This window comes from Triticum urartu, chromosome 2A, assembly GCF_056163025.1.
Source record: "Triticum urartu cultivar PI428250 chromosome 2A, HENAU_Tu73, whole genome shotgun sequence".
In the NCBI taxonomy this organism is placed as follows: Eukaryota; Viridiplantae; Streptophyta; class Magnoliopsida; order Poales; family Poaceae; genus Triticum; species Triticum urartu.
In genome coordinates this window covers 100,274,987-100,292,875 of record NC_141874.1, presented here as the reverse complement: position 1 = coordinate 100,292,875, position 17,889 = coordinate 100,274,987, and the positions used below count along the sequence as shown (strand labels likewise).

The window sequence follows — 17,889 nt, the reverse complement described above, 5'->3', positions numbered from 1 at the left end:
GTACATGAACCCCTTATGAGGTGGGTGCAGCTAGAATCGGCTAGGACAAAAGAATCTGTACTGTATGATATTCAGTATGAGGGACTGACGTATTTCTGCTTCTCGTGTGGCCGGCTTGGACACGCTGACGCTTTTTGCCCGGATCCAGGGGAAAGGTATGAGGAGGGGTGCCTACCGTACGGGGAGAAACTTAGGTGGGCTGGACCTCGCAAGAACTAGGCGAATGCACCCCCAATGAGCAGCAACGGGGGAAGGCAGGGCGCCAGGAGAGAAGAGGAGTGGGATGCTGAAGAAGAGGAAGTAGAGAAGGGAGAGGAGGTTACTTCACCACTGAAAAACAAGCAAGGAATGGTCAGGAACGCAGTGTATCAGTTTAATGCCCGGGGCGGCGAGGGTGGCCGCACTGGGCCTGGAAGAGGCTATGACAGAGGTAGAGGTAGAGGCCGTGAGAGAGTGTACCGTCGAGTGGATATGGGGCCTGAAGGCCGCACCAACACATCAAACCAGCTTATGATCCTGGATCAGGACACTTGGAATAAGAAGAGAGCCATGGAAGGCGATGAGCCGGGTACATCCAAGGAAGATAGCAGGGATTCAAAAAAGAAAAAGCCCGTCGAAGGAGGAACTACTAGCGAGCAGGCGGTGGCTGATGCACAACCCCGCCTGGAGAAATGAATTGCATAACGTGGAACTGTCGCGGGCTTGGGAACCCGGAGACAGTTCGTGAACTTCACCATTTGGTGAGGGTTGAAGCGCCCACCTTAGTCTTCTTATCGGAGACGAAGATTGAGGGAAATAAGGTAGCAGATATGAAAGCAAGACTTGGTTTCAAAGGATGTATCACTGTCATCAGTAACGGGCTGAGCGGAGGACTTGCCCTTTTTTGGTCTAGAGAGGTGGATGTTAAGCTCAACAATTTGTCAAACCAGCATATAGATGCTATGGTAAGAAATGTGGGCAGCGACCAGAAGGAGTGGCGTTTTACAGGCTTTTATGCCAAAGCAAAGAGGAGTGAAAGAAGTGAGAGCTGGACACTTTTAAAGTGGTTACGGTGTCAAAGTGACGTCCCTTGGTTGTGTGGCGGGGACTTTAATGAGATCACAGACAACATGGAATATTTCGGGGCCAATGAAAGAGCGGAATGGCAAATGCAAGGTTTTCGGGAGACCATTGATGAATGCAAGTTTCAGGACATGGGGTTTAACGGAATCCCGTACACGTGGGATAACCGTCAAGAAGGCGTGGCGAATGTAAAGGTGCGCTTGGACAGATACCTAGCCGACCCGGGCTTCATCCAGATGCATGGAGACACGGGAGTGAGGCACGTTCCATCCCCACAGTCGGATCATTGCATGCTAGTCATTAAAATCAAGAAGCTGGTGGAGTGGGAGGACATCGGACCTCGCCGTTTTGTTTACGAGGAAGCATGGAGACGGGAGGAGTCATATGAGCCCACGGTGGTGGCTGCATGGGAGAAGGGAGCTCTTACACTTGAGGACCTCAACTCCTCTTTAAATAACATGCAGGGCCAACTCACCGATTGGAAACAAAAGAAGTTTGGGGACATAAAACGAAAACTGAAGAAAGTGAGAAAGGAGTTTGAGAGGGAGAAGGCGAACTCGCTATACCGCGGTTCGTCCAGAAGGGAGAAGGAGTTAGCAAGGCAACTGAATGGTCTTTTGTTAAAGGAGGAAATTATGGCGAGAGCACGGTCGAGAGCTGACTGGCTTAAGGCCGGCGACCGGAATACTGGATTTTTCCATGCTCAAGCATCAAGGAGGAAGCATCAAAATAAAATCCTGGTGCTCAAGAAACAAGATGGAACGATTGTGGATAGTAGGGATGAGGTGAGAGCTGAGGTACAAAGTTTTTATACACAGCTATACACAACTCAAGATGAGGTGGTCATGGACGAAGTGTTGCACCATGTACCATGTATGGTGACGGATGAGATGAATGGCCGGCTGGATAGACCCTTTTGTGCCGATGAAGTAGAGAAAGCACTATTCGCAATGGCACCGGCGAAGGCGCCGGGAGCGGATGGATTTCATGCGGGTTTCTATCAGCATCACTGGTCACTTATAAAGGAGGATGTAACCCGCTCAGTTTTAAATTTTTTAAACGGCAGGCACATGCCGGAAGCTATTAATAAAACTGTAATAGTGCTTATACCAAAGGTCAAGAACCCAAGGAATATTACACAGTATAGACCAATCTCCCTCTGTAATGTCATTTACAAAATCTGTTCCAAGGTGCTGGCTAACAGGTTGAGGGAGATCCTAGATGAGATCATCGCGAAGGAGCAAAGCGCCTTTGTTCCAGGGCGGTTGATTACGGACAACACCATCACAGCTTTTGAATGCATCCATGCAATGAAGAGGAAGAGAACTAAGCAAGGGTGGTGCGCGGTGAAGTTGGATATGATGAAGGCGTACGATCGCGTGGAGTGGTCGTATCTCCAAGGAATCATGCTGCAGCTGGGTTTCTCGGAGGAGTGGGTGTCTCTATTAATGAGATGTGTAAACTCTGTTACTTTTCAAGTGAAGATGAATGGAGAATTGTTGCCCTCTTTTCGCCCATCCAAAGGTATCCGGCAAGGTGATCCCGTTTCCCCATATTTGTTTCTTCTATGTGGGGAAGGACTCTCATGTTTGTTGAAAAACTATGATGCTGGATGGATCGATAGAGGGATACGGCCTGGGTTGAGAGCCCCTTGGATTTCGCACCTCTTATTTGCGGATGACTATTTAGTTTTTATGAAGGCAGATTCAAGGAGTGCACAAAGGTTGAATGAAATCCTTCAAGCCTATCACCTGGGGTCGGGACAATGTGTAAACAAAGCCAAGAGCTCGGTTTTTTTCAGCCCAAACACAAGGGCGTCGGCGAAGGCAGGGGTCAGGAGTAACTTGCAGATATACAGAGAAACTCTTGCCGAGAAGTACCTAGGCTTGCCCATGTTGGGGAACGTAGTAATTTCAAAAAATTTCCTACGCACACGCAAGATCATGGTGATGCATAGCAATGAGGGGAGAGTGTGATCTACGTACCCTTTGTAGATCGACAACGGAAGCGTTTGGTTGATGTAGTCGTACGTCTTCACGGTCCGACCGATCAAGCACCGAAACTACGGCACCTCCGAGTTTTAGCACACGTTCAGCTCGATGACGATCCCCGGACTCCGATCTAGAAAGTGCCGGGGAAGAGTTCCGTCAGCACGACGGCGTGGTGACGATCTTGATGTACTACTGTCGCAGGGCTTTGCCTAAGCACCGCTACAATGTTATCGAGGACTATGGTGGCAGGGGGCGCCGCACACGGCTAAGAATAAGATCACGTGGATCAACTTATGTCTCTCTGGGGTGCCCCTGCCTCTGTATATAAATGACCAAGAGGGGGAGGCCGGCCGGCCACATATGGCGCGCCAGGAGGAGTCCTACTCCCTCCGGGAGTAGGACTTCTCCCCCAATCCTAGTTGGAATAGGACTCGCGAGGTGGGAAAAGAGAGAGAGAGAGAAGGAAGAGGGCGTCGGCCCCCTCTCTCCTTGTCCTATTCGGACTAGGGGGAGGGGCGCACGGCCCAGCCCTGGCTGCCTCTCCTCTTCTTCCACTAAGGCCCATTAAGGCCCATGTACCTCCCGGGGGGTTCCGGTAACCTCCCGGTACTCCAGTAAAATCCCGATTTCACCCGGAACACTTCCGATATCCAAACATAGGCTTCCAATATATCAATCTTAATGTCTCGACCATTTCGAGACTCCTCGTCATGTCCGTGATCACATCCGGGACTCCGAACAAACTTCGGTACATCAAAATGCATAAACTCATAATATAACTGTCATCGTAACCTTAAGCGTGCGGACCCTACGGGTTCGAGAACAATGTAGACATGACCGAGAGATGTCTCCGGTCAATAACCAATAGCGGAACCTGGATGCTCATATTGGCTCCTACATATTCTACGAAGATCTTTATCGGCCAGACCGCATAACAACATACGTTGTTCCCTTTGTCATCGGTATGTTACTTGCCCGAGATTCGATCGTCGGTATCCCATACCTAGTTCAATCTCGTTACCGGCAAATCTATTTACTCGTTCTGTAATACATCATCTCACAACTAACTCATTAGTTGCAATGCTTGCAAGGCTTATGTGATGTGTATTGCCGAGAGGGCCCAGAGATACCTCTCCGACAATCGGAGTGACAAATCCTAATCTCGAAATACGCCAACCCAACATGTACCTTTGGAGACACCTGTAGAGCACCTTTATAATCACCCATTTACGTTGTGACGTTTGGTAGCACACAAAGTGTTCCTCCGGCAAACGGGAGTTGCATAATCTCATAGTCATAGGAACATGTATAAGTCATGAAGAAAGCAATAGCAACATACTAAACGATCGGGTGCTAAGCTAATGGAATGGGTCATGTCAATCACATCATTCTCCTAATGATGTGATCCCGTTAATCAAATAACAACTCTTTTGTTTATGGTTAGGAAACATAACCATCTTCGATTAACGAGCTAGTCAAGTAGAGGCATACTAGTGACACTTTGTTTGTCTATGTATTCACACAAGTATTATGTTTCCGGTTAATACAATTCTAGCATGAATAATAAACATTTATCATGATATAAGGAAATAAATAATAACTTTATTATTGCCTCTAGGGCATATTTCCTTCAGTCTCCCACTTGCACTAGAGTCAATAATCTAGTTCACATCGCCATGTGATTTAACAGCAATAGTTCACATCACCATGTGATTAACACCCATAGTTCACATCGATATGTGATCAACACCCAAAGGGTTTACTAGAGTCAGTAATCTAGTTCACATCGCTATGTGATTAACACCCAAAGAGTACTAAGGTGTGATCATGTTTTGCTTGTGAGATAATTTTAGTCAACGGGTCTGTCACATTCAGATCCGTAAGTATTTTGCGAATTTCTATGTCAACAATGCTCTGCACGGAGCTACTCTAGCTTATTGCTCCCACTTTCAATATGTATCTAGATCGAGACTTAGAGTCATCCAGATCTGTGTCAAAACTTGCATCGACGTAACTTTTTACGACGAACCTTTTTGTCACCTCCATAATTGAGAAATATTTCCTTATTCCACTAAGAATAATTTTGACCGCTGTCCAATGATCTACTCTTAGATCACTATTGTACTCCCTTGCTTAACACAGTGTAGGGTATACAATAGATCTGGTACACAGCATGGCATACTTTATAGAACCTATGGCTGAGGCACAGGGAATGACTTTCATTCTATTTCTATCTTCTGCCGTGGTCGGGCTTTGAGTCTTACTCAATTTCACACCTTGCAACACAGGCAAGAACTCTTTCTTTGACTGTTCCATTTTGAACTACTTCAAAATCTTGTCAAGGTATGTACTCATTGAAAAAACTTATCAAGCGTCTTGATCTATCTCTATAGATCTTGATGCTCAATATGTAAGCAGCTTTACCGAGGTCTTTCTTTGAAAAATTCCTTTCAAACACTCCTTTATGCTTTGCAGAATAATTCTACATTATTTCCGATCAACAATATGTCATTCACATATACTTATCAGAAATGTTGTAGTGCTCCCACTCACTTTCTTGTAAATACAGGCTTCATCGCAAGTCTGTATAAAACTATATGCTTTGATCAACTTATCAAAGCGTATATTCCAACTCCGAGATGGTTGCACCAGTCCATAGATGGATCGCTGGAGCTTGCATATTTTGTTAGCACCTTTAGGATTGACAAAACCTTCTGGTTGTATCATATACAACTCTTCTTTAATAAATCTATTAAGGAATGCAGTTTTGTTTATCCATTTGCCAGATTTCATAAAATGCGGCAATTGCTAACATGATTCGGACAGACTTAAGCATAGATACGAGTGAGAAACTCTCATCGTAGTCAACACCTTGAACTTGTCGAAAACCTTTTGCGACAATTCTAGCTTTGTAGATAGTAACACTACTATCAGCGTCCTTCTTCCTCTTGAAGATCCATTTATTCTCAATTGCTTGCCGATCATCGGGCAAGTCAACCAAAGTCCATACTTTGTTCTCATACATGGATCCCATCTCAGATTTCATGGCCTCAAACCATTTTGCGGAATGTGGGCTCACCATCGCTTCTTCATAGTTCGTAGGTTCGTCATGGTCAAGTAGCATGACCTCCAGAACAGGATTACCGTACCACTCTGGTGCGGATCTCACTCTGGTTTACCTACGAGATTCGGTAGTAACTTGATCTGAAGTTACATGATCATCATCATTAGCATCCTCACTAATTGGTGTAGTAGCCATAGGAACAGATTTCTGTGATGAACTACTTTCCAATAAGGGAGAAGGTACAATTACCTTATCAAGTTCTACTTTCCTCCCACTCACTTCTTTCGAGAGAAACTCCTTCTCTGGAAAGGATCCATTCGAAGCAACGAATATCTTGCCTTCGGATCTATGATAGAAGGTGTACCCAACATTTTCTTTTGGGTATCCTATGAAGACGCACTTCTCCGATTTGAGTTTGAGCTTATCAGGATGAAACTTTTTCATATAAGCATCGCAACCCCAAACTTTAAGAAACGACAACTTTGGTTTCTTGCCAAACCATAGTTCATACGGTGTCGTCTCAACAGATTTAGATGGTGCGCTTTTAACGTGAATGCAGCTGTCTCTAATGCATAACCCCAAAATGATAGTGGTAGATCGGTAAGAGACATCATAGATCGCATCATATCTAATAAAGTACGGTTATGACGTTCGGACACACCATTACATTGTGGTGTTCCAGGTGGCATGAGTAGTGAAACTATTTCACATTGTTTTTAACTGAAGGCCAAACTCATAACTCAAATACTCTTCTCTATGATCAGATCGTAGAAACTTTATTTTCTTGTTACGATGATTTTTCACTTCACTCTGAAATTCTTTGAACTTTTCAAATGTTTCAGACTTATGTTTCATCAAGTAGATATACTCATATCTGCTCAAATCATCTGTGAAGATCAGAAAATAATGATACTTGTCGCGAGCCTCAATATTCATCGGACCACATACATCAGTATGTATGATTTCCAACAAATCTGTTGCTCGCTCCATTGTTCCGAAGAACAGAGTCTTAGTCATCTTGCCCATGAGGCATGGTTCACAAGCATCAACTGATTCATAATCAAGTGATTCCAAAAGCCCATCAGCATGGAGTTTCTTCATGCGCTTTACACCAATATGACCTAAACGGTAGTGCCACAAATAAGTTGCACTATCATTATTAACTTTGCATCTTTTGGTTTCAATATTATGATTATGTGTATCACTACGATCGAGATCCAACGAACTATTTTCATTGGGTGTGTAACCATATAAGGTTTTATTCATGTAAACAGAACAACAATTTATTCTCTTACTTAAATGAATAACCGTATTACAATAAACATGATCAAATCATATTCATGCTTAACGCAAACACCAAATAACACTTATTCAGGTTCAACACTAATCCCGAAAGTATAGGGAGTGTGCGATGATGATCATATCAATCTTGGAACCATTTCCAACACACATCATCACTTCACCCTTAACTAGTCTCTGTTTATTCTGCAACTCCCGTTTCGAGTTACTAATCTTAGCAACTGAACTAGTATCAAATACTGAGGAGTTGCTATAAACACTAGTAAAGTACACATCAATAACATGTATATCAAATATACTTATGTTCACTTTGCCATCCTTCTTATCTGCCAATCACTTGGCGTAGTTCCGCTTCCAGTGACCAGTCCCTTTGCGGTAGAAACACTTAGTCTCAGGCTTAGGACCAGACTTGGGCTTCTTCACTTGAGCAGCAACTTGCTTGCTATTCTTCTTGAAGTTCCCCTTCTTCCCTCTGCCCTTTTCTTGAAACTAGTGGTCTTGTCTAGCATCAACACTTGATGTTTTTCTCGATTTCTACCTTCGTCAATTTCCGCATTACGAAGAGCTTGGGAATCGTTTCCGTTATCCCTTGCATATCATAGTTCATCACGAAGTTCTACTAACTTGGTGATGGTGACTAGAGAATTCTGTCAATCACTATCTTATCTGGAAGATTAACTCCCACTTGATTCAAGCGATTGTAGTACTCAGACAATCTGAGCATATGCTCACTAGTTGAGCGATTCTCCTCCATCTTTTAGCTATAGAACTTGTTGGAGACTTCATATCTCCCAACTCGGGTATTTGCTTGAAATATTAACTTCAACTCCTGGAACATCTCATATGCTCCATGACGTTCAAAACGTCTTTGAAGTCCCGATTCTAAGCCATTAAGCATGGTGCACTAAACTATCAAGTAGTCATCATATTGAGCTAGCCAAACATTCATAACGTCTGCATCTGCTCCTGCAATAGGTCCGTCACCTAGCGGTACATCAAGGACATAATTCTTCTGTGCAGCAATGAGGATAAACCTCAGATCACGGATCCAATCCGCATCATTGCTACTAACATCTTTCAACACAATTTTCTCTAGGAACATATCAAAATAAACACAGGGAAACAACAACGCGAGCTATTGATCTACAACATAATTTGCAAAATACTACCAGGACTAAGTTCATGATAAATTTAAGTTCAATTAATCATATTACTTAAGAACTCCCACTTAGATAGACATCACTCTAATCCTCTAAGTGATTACGTGATCCAAATCAACTAAACCATGTCCGATCATCACGTGAGATGGAGTAGTTTCATTGGTGAACATCTTTATGTTGATCATATCTACTATATGATTCACGCTCGACCTTTCAGTCTCCGTGTTCCGAGGCCATATCTGTATATGCTTGGCTCGTCAAGTTTAACCTGAGTATTCTGCATGTGCAACTGTTTTGCACCCGTTGTATTTGAACGTAGAGCCTATCACACTCGATCATCACGTGGTGTCTCAGCACGAAGAACTTTCGCACCGGTGCATACTCAGGGAGAACACTACTTGATAATTTAGTGAGAGATCATCTTATAATGCTACCGTCAATCAAAGCAAGATAAGATGCATAAAAGATAAACATCACATGCAATCAATATAAGTGATATGATATGGCCATCATCATCTTGTGCTTGTGATCTCCATCTCCGAAGCACCGTCGTGATCACCATCATCACCGGCGCGACACCTTGATCTCCATCGTAGCATCGTTGTCGTCTCGCCAAGCTTGTGCTTCCACGACTATCGCTACCGTTTAGTGATAAAGTAAAGCATTACAGCGCGATTGCATTGCATACAATAAAGCGACAACCATATGGCTCCTGCCAGTTGCCGATAACTCGGTTACAAAACATGATCATCTCATACAATAAAATTTAGCATCATGTCTTGACCATATCACATCACAACATGCCCTGCAAAAACAAGTTAGACGTCCTCTACTTTGTTGTTGCAAGTTTTACGTGGCTGCTATGGGCTTAAGCAAGAACCAATCTTACCTACGCATCAAAACCACAACGATAGTTTGTCAAGTTGGTGCTGTTTTAACCTTCGCAAGGACCGGGCGTAGCCACACTCGATTCAACTAAAGTTGGAGAAACTGTCACCCGCAAGCCACCTATGTGCAAAGCACGTCGGGAGAACCGGTCTCGCGTAAGCGTACGCGTAATGTCGGTCCGGGCCGCTTCATCCAACAATACCGCCGAACCAAAGTATGACATGCTGGTAAGCAGTATGACTTATATCGCCCACAACTCACTTGTGTTCTACTCATACATATAACATCAACATATAAAACCTAGGCTCGGATGCCATTGTTGGGGAACGTAGTAATTTCAAAAAATTTCCTACGCACACGCAAGATCATGGTGATGCATAGCAACGAGGGGAGAGTGTGATCTACGTACCCTTTGTAGATCGACAACGGAAGCGTTTGGTTGATGTAGTCGTACGTCTTCACGGCCCGACCGATCAAGCACCGAAACTACGGCACCTCCGAGTTTTAGCACACGTTCAGCTCGATGACGATCCCCGGACTCCGATCCAGCAAAGTGCCGGGGAAGAGTTCCGTCAGCACGACGGCGTGGTGACGATCTTGATGTACTACTGTCGCAGGGCTTCGCCTAAGCACCGCTACAATGTTATCGAGGACTATGGTGGCAGGGGGGCCGCACACGGCTAAGAATAAGATCACGTGGATCAACTTCTGTCTCTCTGGGGTGCCCCTGCCTCTGTATATAAAGGACCAAGAGGGGGAGGCCGGCCACATATGGCGCGCCAGGAGGAGTCCTACTCCCTCCGGGAGTAGGACTTCTCCCCCAATCCTAGTTGGAATAGGACTCTTGAGGTGGGAAAAGAGAGAGAGAGAAGGAAGAGGGCGCCGGCCCCCTCTCTCCTTGTCCTATTCGGACTAGGGGGGAGGGGCGCGCGGCCCAGCCCTGGCTGCCTCTCCTCTTCTTCCACTAAGGCCCATTAAGGCCCATGTACCTCCCGGGGGGTTCCGGTAACCTCCCGGTACTCCGGTAAAATCCCGATTTCACCCGGAACACTTCCGATATCCAAACATAGGCTTCCAATATATCAATCTTTATGTCTCGACCATTTTGAGACTCCTCGTCATGTCCGTGATCACATCCGAGACTCCGAACAAACTTCGGTACATCAAAATGCATAAACTCATAATATAACTGTCATCGTAACCTTAAGCGTGCGGACCCTACGGGTTTGAGAACAATGTAGACATGACCGAGAGATGTCTCCGGTCAATAACCAATAGCGGAACCTGGATGCTCATATTGGCTCCTACATATTCTACGAAGATCTTTATCGGTCAGACCGCATAACAACATACGTTGTTCCCTTTGTCATCGGTATGTTACTTGCCCGAGATTCGATCGTCGGTATCCCATACCTAGTTCAATCTCGTTACCGGCAAGTCTCTTTACTCGTTCCGTAATACATCATCTCACAACTAACTCATTAGTTGCAATGCTTGCAAGGCTTATGTGATGTGTATTACCGAGAGGGCCCAGAGATACCTCTCCGACAATCGGAGTGACAAATCCTAATCTCGAAATACGCCAACCCAACATGTACCTTTGGAGACACCTGTAGAGCACCTTTATAATCACCCATTTACGTTGTGACGTTTGGTAGCACACAAAGTGTTCCTCCGGCAAACGGGAGTTGCATAATCTCATAGTCATAGGAACATGTATAAGTCATGAAGAAAGCAATAGCAACATACTAAACGATCGGGTGCTAAGCTAATGGAATGGGTCATGTCAATCACATCATTCTCCTAATGATGTGATCCCGTTAATCAAATAACAACTCTTTTGTTTATGGTTAGGAAACATAACCATCTTCGATTAACGAGCTAGTCAAGTAGAGGCATACTAGTGACACTTTGTTTGTCTATGTATTCACACAAGTATTATGTTTCCGGTTAATACAATTCTAGCATGAATAATAAACATTTATCATGATATAAGGAAATAAATAATAACTTTATTATTGCCTCTAGGGCATATTTCCTTCAGCCCATGGCGGCAGGTCGGGTAACAGAGGGAAGTTTTGTGCATGTGAAAGAACAAGCAAGGTCAAGAGTGCAAGGATATTGCGAGAGGCTCCTGTCAATCGCGGCTAGGATGGTTCTCCTCAAAGCGGTGATTCAAGCCCTACCGGCCTATTCTATGAGTTGTTTCAAACTCAATAAAGGCTTATGCCAGAAAGTCACGACAGTGATGTCAAAGTTTTGGTGGGATGAATCTCTTGATAAGAGGAGAATGCACTGGCAATCATGGGAGAAGATGGATGTATCTAAGTCCAAAGGAGGCTTGGGCTTCCGGGATTTGGAGATGTTCAATGATGCGATGCTCGCCAAACAGGCGTGGCAATTGCTGGATAGACCGGATAGTCTATGCGCGCGTGTTCTGAAGGGTAGGTACTACCCAGATGGAGATTTCTTGCAGGCAGGATGCCCTGCTAGAGCCTCCACTACGTGGAAGGCGATAATCACCGGCAGAGAAGTACTCAAGAGGGGGTTGATACGTAGAATTGGTGACGGAACTACTACGAAGGTATGGCATGACAATTGGATACAAGGGAGCAATACTTTCAAACCTGTGTGTAATATGGGAAGCGAGCCCATACATCTTGTGTCCGATTTGATGATGGAGGATGGTGACTGGAATGAGGAAATTATCGAGAGAACCTTCATCGCCCTGGATGCGAAAGCTATCATTAACATGCCGAGGCCGCGGGTAGCTCTACCTGATTTTTGGGCATGGGGCTATGAGAGGTCCGGGATTTTCACGGTTCGTTCAGCGTACAGAATGCTGATGGAAGCCCGGGAAAATGAGTTGAACCAGGTTGGCAGCTCCTCCCAAGGGGAGGAGGTGTGGAAATCACTATGGAGGCTGAAGGTGCAGCCCAAGATTCGAATTTTCTGGTGGCGGGTCCTTAAAGGATTCCTACCGGCGAAGGAAGAGTTATGCCGACGACATATAGGGGAAGATCACACTTGCCCAATGTGCGGCAATCAGGAGGAGTCGCTGTTTCACTCTCTGGTTACATGCAATCATGCCAAACTGTTTTGGACAGAGGCAGAAGATTTCTTCGAGTTCAAAATACCACGGCTACACCCAGCGACGTGGTCGAGGGATTTGCTTGATTCCAGTTTTATCGGGAGAGACCGGGCGGGTATCATTATCTCAATCATGTGGGCAATCTGGTCAAGTAGGAACAAATACACTCATGAGGAAATCAAATATCAGCCCGGGAGATCAATGGTCCTAGTGAGGGAACTCATTCAAGCTCTGTACATCCCGCCCGATACTGCCGAAGGGAGGTGTACCACAAAGGAGAGATGGAAGCCACCGGAAGAAGGATGGTGTAAAATCAATACGGACACTGCGGTGGACGTGAGCGGGTCTTCCTCAGCGATCGGACTAGTGGCTCGGGGCCACGACGGAGAATTGAAGCTAGCGGGAGGCCGCAAGCTGCCCGAGGTAACTGATCTGTATTGTGCTGAACTGCTAGCTGTCAGGGAGGCTGTGCGTCTGGCTATGGAGAAGGGCTGGACGCGGGTGATCGTCGAGACAGACTGCAAAACTGTTATAAGCGAGTATATGGCAACGGAGTGCAGGTCGACAGGAAGCCCGATCATTAGCGAGATCAAATCCTATCTCCAACACTTTCAGGGGTTGCAATTAAACTTTGTTAGAAGAGATGCCAATGAGGTAGCTCACTGGTGCGCCAGAGAGAGTCTGGCTAGTACTTCGATTGTAAAATTTCTTGATATTTTCCCTGCTTCATTGATTGCCCTAGCGCAATCGGATGTAAACTGTCTTAATAATGAATAAAGGCCTTTGAGGGCGGTTCTAAAAAAAGGGTTCAATCCTGGTGCTCGCATTTATTTCTAGATTTATTTCAGTATTTTCGGTGATTTGCTTTCAGTGGGAGGATAAATGCGAGCATCATGACTTTTTTTCTTTGAGATTTTTTTCATTCATATCACGAATCAGTACAAAAAAGTTGACCCTTACAAGCACACTGAAACGCAAACACAAAGGACCATGAACACCTGGAGTACCCTAAGACAACCATATGCTCGCATTTATTTCTAGATTTATTTCAGTATTTTCGGTGATTTGTTTTCAGTGGGAGGATAAATGCGAGCATCATGACTTTTTTTTCTTTGAGATTTTTTTTCATTCATATCACGAATCAGTACAAAAAGTTGACCCTTACAAGCACACTGAAACGCAAACACAAAGGACCATGAACACCTGGAGTACCCTAAGACAACCATAACACAAGAAGATCTCCAGAGCCCTATGTCATCATCCCTGAATCTTGAGAGAAGACCCCTGCAGCAGAAGGATCTGCAACCAGTCGCAAGCAGGTCATCATCTTCGACCACGGTGTAATTGTCGCCATGCTGCTTCCTCCTTTCTTGACACCAGCACTGAAAGGGCATGGACATTAATCCAACACACCTGCAACAGCCGTCGCCATCTTTGGCTTTGAGCGAGCATCAGGACTTGAACCATGGTGGGCTGAGGATACTACTGTCCACCTAACCATTCAGTCACAGGTTGGTTCGCAAATGATAACTTTTTCTTAACACGGTGCAATAAAAGTCGTACATGCGCATACACTCACTCCTATAAACACAAGCACACACATCCTATCTTTATGAGCATCTTTGAAAGGCTAAGACGACACATCATATTGAGATATATGAATTTGTAAAAGACACATTCGTAGTCAATGAAAACGTCTCCTCTCAGTAAACACACATACAATGTGTCACCGGGCTCACAGCTGCCACTGTGATGCTCCGGCGACGCGGCAGCGGGCGCAGGTCACTGGGCCCCACAGCAAGCCATGGGCAACGAACTCGTACGAAGGTGGAACCCGTCCCGCGACAACACCCTGCATGGGGCGCGACACATTGTGGCCGCCGCAGCGCACCATCAGGTCGGTGTTGTACGGGCCCCGCCGCCGCAGCACGACACCGGCGACTGCCCGCCAAACCCGTGTCTGCGTGGGTTCGCAGTGAAGTCTCCATGGCCACGGCCGCGCCAGGGTGACGCCAACAGAATGTGAGCAGTCCACCCTGATCGTGCGGTTGTGCAGCCCAACGAAGTCGTTGAGTCACCTGAGGCAACCGAGCACGTCATGTCATTGGTCTGAAACTTGGTCAGCTCCCCCGGGTTGCATCCTAGCGGCAGGGTCTTGGGGACGACCACCGCCTTGGCGCCAACTCGATCAGCAAGGTGACGAAGGCGCTGATGCCGGTGACGACGTTGGGGATGTCGTAGGAGCTCACCTCGCGGACCGGCCTGCCTTGGAACAGGGACTAGTTGTAGCGGCCCCGCCGATCTGTCCCGCCAGGAACAATGAACTCATGATTGTTTCTCTTTTTATTTTGCTAATACTCTATTGCCCTATTACGTACCTACAGGTGTGGCAGATCTCAGTAGATCAGGTCTCAGTCAACTGACACAATATATAAAAAAACATAATAAATTTTTTGCACAGATCTTCATGTAAGTCTCAGCCGACCGAGATTTAGCAATCCGGTTTACATTTATTTCACGCGTCAAACAGACACCAACCAAAAAGTGGTTTGGCGGCAGCAATATATACGTACACATCCAGCCCTAGCGCCGTGGTTGCATGTAGACATGATGGGCGGCGCGGCGAACGGGCCGTCGAGCATCCCACGGGCCATGAGCTTGTACGCCGCCTCCGTCATGTGCAGGCCGTCGAACGACACGTGCCTCGACGGGTCCGGGCACGGCACCGCCGCCGGCCCAAGATAGCACACCTCCAGCACCGTTTCCTTGTCGAACCCTGAATGCATAGCACGAATACAATAAGATCAAAGCCGTTCTGGACGATGATGTGTTGCCATGGTAGGATTCTAGCTAGAAGCCAGGGCTTGCCGTTTTGTGTGGGCGCGATGATGAGGCCGAGGACGTTGTCGTAGGAGTCGACGTAGGTGATGGACACGCCGGGGCACTGGCGGAGCTAGGCAACATCTTTTAGGGGGGGGGCAAAGATAAATATGAATGTTTGGGGGGACCAAAAGACTCTAGTTTCACCAATCTTTCTTCCCCAAAAAAATTTCCTTCACATATTATACCAAAGCTGGGGGGGGCATGGCACCTGCAGCTTACAACATAGCTCCGCCACTGCGCCGGGGTGGCCGCGGCGGAGCTCGCCTTGCTTGGTTTTCAACATGTGGTTGTGGATGAGGATGAGGTCGTTGAGCCAGCGGAGGCAGCCCGTGGCAGGGTCGCGGTCGTCGCCGGGGAAGAGTGCGAGGTACTGCGGGGTGCACCCCAGAGGGAAGATGCCCGGCACGTACACGGTCTTGGCGCCCAGCTCGATCAGGGCCTTGATGGACAGAGCGATGGAGCTGATGACCTGGGGCACGAGGGGCCTGACCCATTCAAGCGTCTTGTTCCGCGAGAAGGGGTGGTTGTAGTCGTTGGCGCCAATCTCCCCCACCAGGAACAGCGAGCTCTCCATCACCTCCTTCCTCTCTGCATACGTGCATGGCCGTGATGGTGTGGTAGGAGATAATATCCATGGCGCCACGCATGCCGGCCACGGATTTTGTTCGAGCTACGCGTTACCTTGGTTCGTGGAGGCGAGCACGGCGAGCACTTTCTTGAACCAGCCGATCTGGACATCGAGAGAGTAGGGGAGGATCTGCGAAAGTGGTCAACGCTGAGATTCTTTTTCATGAAGAAATCCTGGCTCAGCGCCGTGGCGGCCACCACCGCGAAATTGGCGCCGTGCCGGAACTCCTCTGCCGGAGACTTCCCGGCTGCCGCCTATAGGTACGCCGGCCAGTACGGGAACCCCAGCCTCTCCACTGCACGTATTGTACCAATTATCATTCATTATGCATGTACGTAATAAGATGTCGATGTTCGTCGAAGAACTTACCGATGAAGTCGACGATGAGGCGGCCGTCGGACCAGCGGCCGGAGGGGCGGCCGAAGAAGGTCCCGCCGTAGGGCAACTCCAGGACGGGCCCCGAATCAGTGGAGCTATGGACGATGAAGTTGCCGGTGTCGATCAGAGAGTCACCGAAGGTGAATAGATGCTCGTAGCACCTGCTTCGGTTCTCAGTCGCAGGGGACGCCGACACCGTGATGGCCACGGAGAGCGCAAGAAGAGCGGCCACCACCGCGAGCTGCCCAGGCAGAGTCGACGCCACCGCAATTGTGGTGGACGGATGGAAAGTAATTGTTTTGGTCTCGAGCTAGACTCACTCAGTTCTGCCCTGCTGCCCGGACTTCCATTTGTATATGTCAAAGAAAAGGAGGGCGGCTATATGTGATCCGCAGCTAGCTAGCTTGTACTCTATGTGACGCCCTCGATTCAATCGTACACTAATCATGCACGCAAATGTGTACGATCAAGATCAAGGACTCACAGGAAGATATCACAACACAACTCTAGACACAAATTAAAATAATACAAGCTTTATATTACAAGCCAGGGCCTCGAGGGCTCGAATACATAAGCTCGAAAACACAAGAGTCAGCGGAAGCAACAATATCTGAGTACAAACATAAGTTAGACAAGTTTGCCTTAAGAAGGCTAGCACAAAAGTAGCAATGATCGAAAAGGCAAGGCCTCCTGCCTTGGAGCCTCCTAACTACTCCTAGTCGTCGGCGGTCTCCACGTAGTAGTAGGCATCGGCGGTGGCATCTGGCTCCTGGGCTCTGACATCTGGTTGCATCAACCGGAAAGAGAAGAAAGGGGGAGCAAAGCAACCGTGAGTACTCATCCAAAGTACTCGCAAGCAAGGATCTACACTACATATGCAACATTATCAAAGGAAGGCTGTATATGTGGACTGGGCTGCAGAAATGCCAGAATAGAGAGAAGGCCTAGTCCTATCAAAGACTGGCATCTTCTGGAAACCACCATCTGGCAGCAACAGGAGGGAGTAGAGTAGCATAAGGTAAAGTAGTAGTAGTGTTATCAACCTCGGCCAGAGATCCTTTCTCGACTCCCTGCGAGAAAGCAACCCCAGAGCCATACTATCCAGTTATCATCACAATCCATTTATCATCACCATCCAGTTCTCATCACAAGTCTCCAGTTCTAGTTGTATTGATCGGGATACAACTCCAAGTGTCCGTTACCGTAGGACAGGCTATCGATAGATGTTTTCTTCCCTGCAGGCTGCAGGGGTGCACCAACTTACCCACCACACTCGATTAACTCCGGCCGGACACACTTTCCTAGGTCATGCCCGGCCTCGGCCAAACAATACGCCGCAACCCGACCTAGGCTTAATAGAGAGGCCAGCACGCCGGACTAAACCTATGCCCCAGGGGTCATGGGCCATCTCCCCGGGAACTCCTGCATGTTGCGAACGTGGCCGG

General features: G+C 47.0%; 1 protein-coding gene and 1 pseudogene across 1 annotated transcript; one reads left to right on the top strand and one right to left on the bottom strand.

The window, feature by feature from the left end:
* The first annotated feature begins 671 nt into the window (after nt 1-671).
* LOC147984089 (uncharacterized) lies at nt 672-13,060 on the top strand. The gene is made up of 4 exons (XM_087540976.1): nt 672-1,859; nt 2,253-2,519; nt 11,698-12,393; nt 13,010-13,060. The coding sequence occupies exons 1-4, from the start codon at nt 672-674 to the stop codon at nt 13,058-13,060; spliced, it is 2,202 nt and encodes a 733-aa protein (XP_087397102.1).
* Nucleotides 13,061-14,290: 1,230 nt separating this feature from the next.
* Nucleotides 14,291-16,794, bottom strand: LOC125535213 (GDSL esterase/lipase At1g28570-like; annotated as a pseudogene).
* Nucleotides 16,795-17,889: the final 1,095 nt, after the last annotated feature.

Excerpts from the sequence above, each read along its gene's own strand:
- LOC147984089 (XM_087540976.1), top strand. The coding sequence starts at position 672 with ATGAATTGCATAACGTGGAACTGTCGCGGGCTTGGGAACCCGGAGACA. Across the intron at positions 1,860-2,252 it reads GGGATGAGGTGAGAGCTGAG|GTGCTGGCTAACAGGTTGAG; the intron begins GTACAAAGTTTT and ends ATCTGTTCCAAG. Across the intron at positions 2,520-11,697 it reads TGTCTCTATTAATGAGATGT|AAAGTCACGACAGTGATGTC; the intron begins GTAAACTCTGTT and ends GGCTTATGCCAG.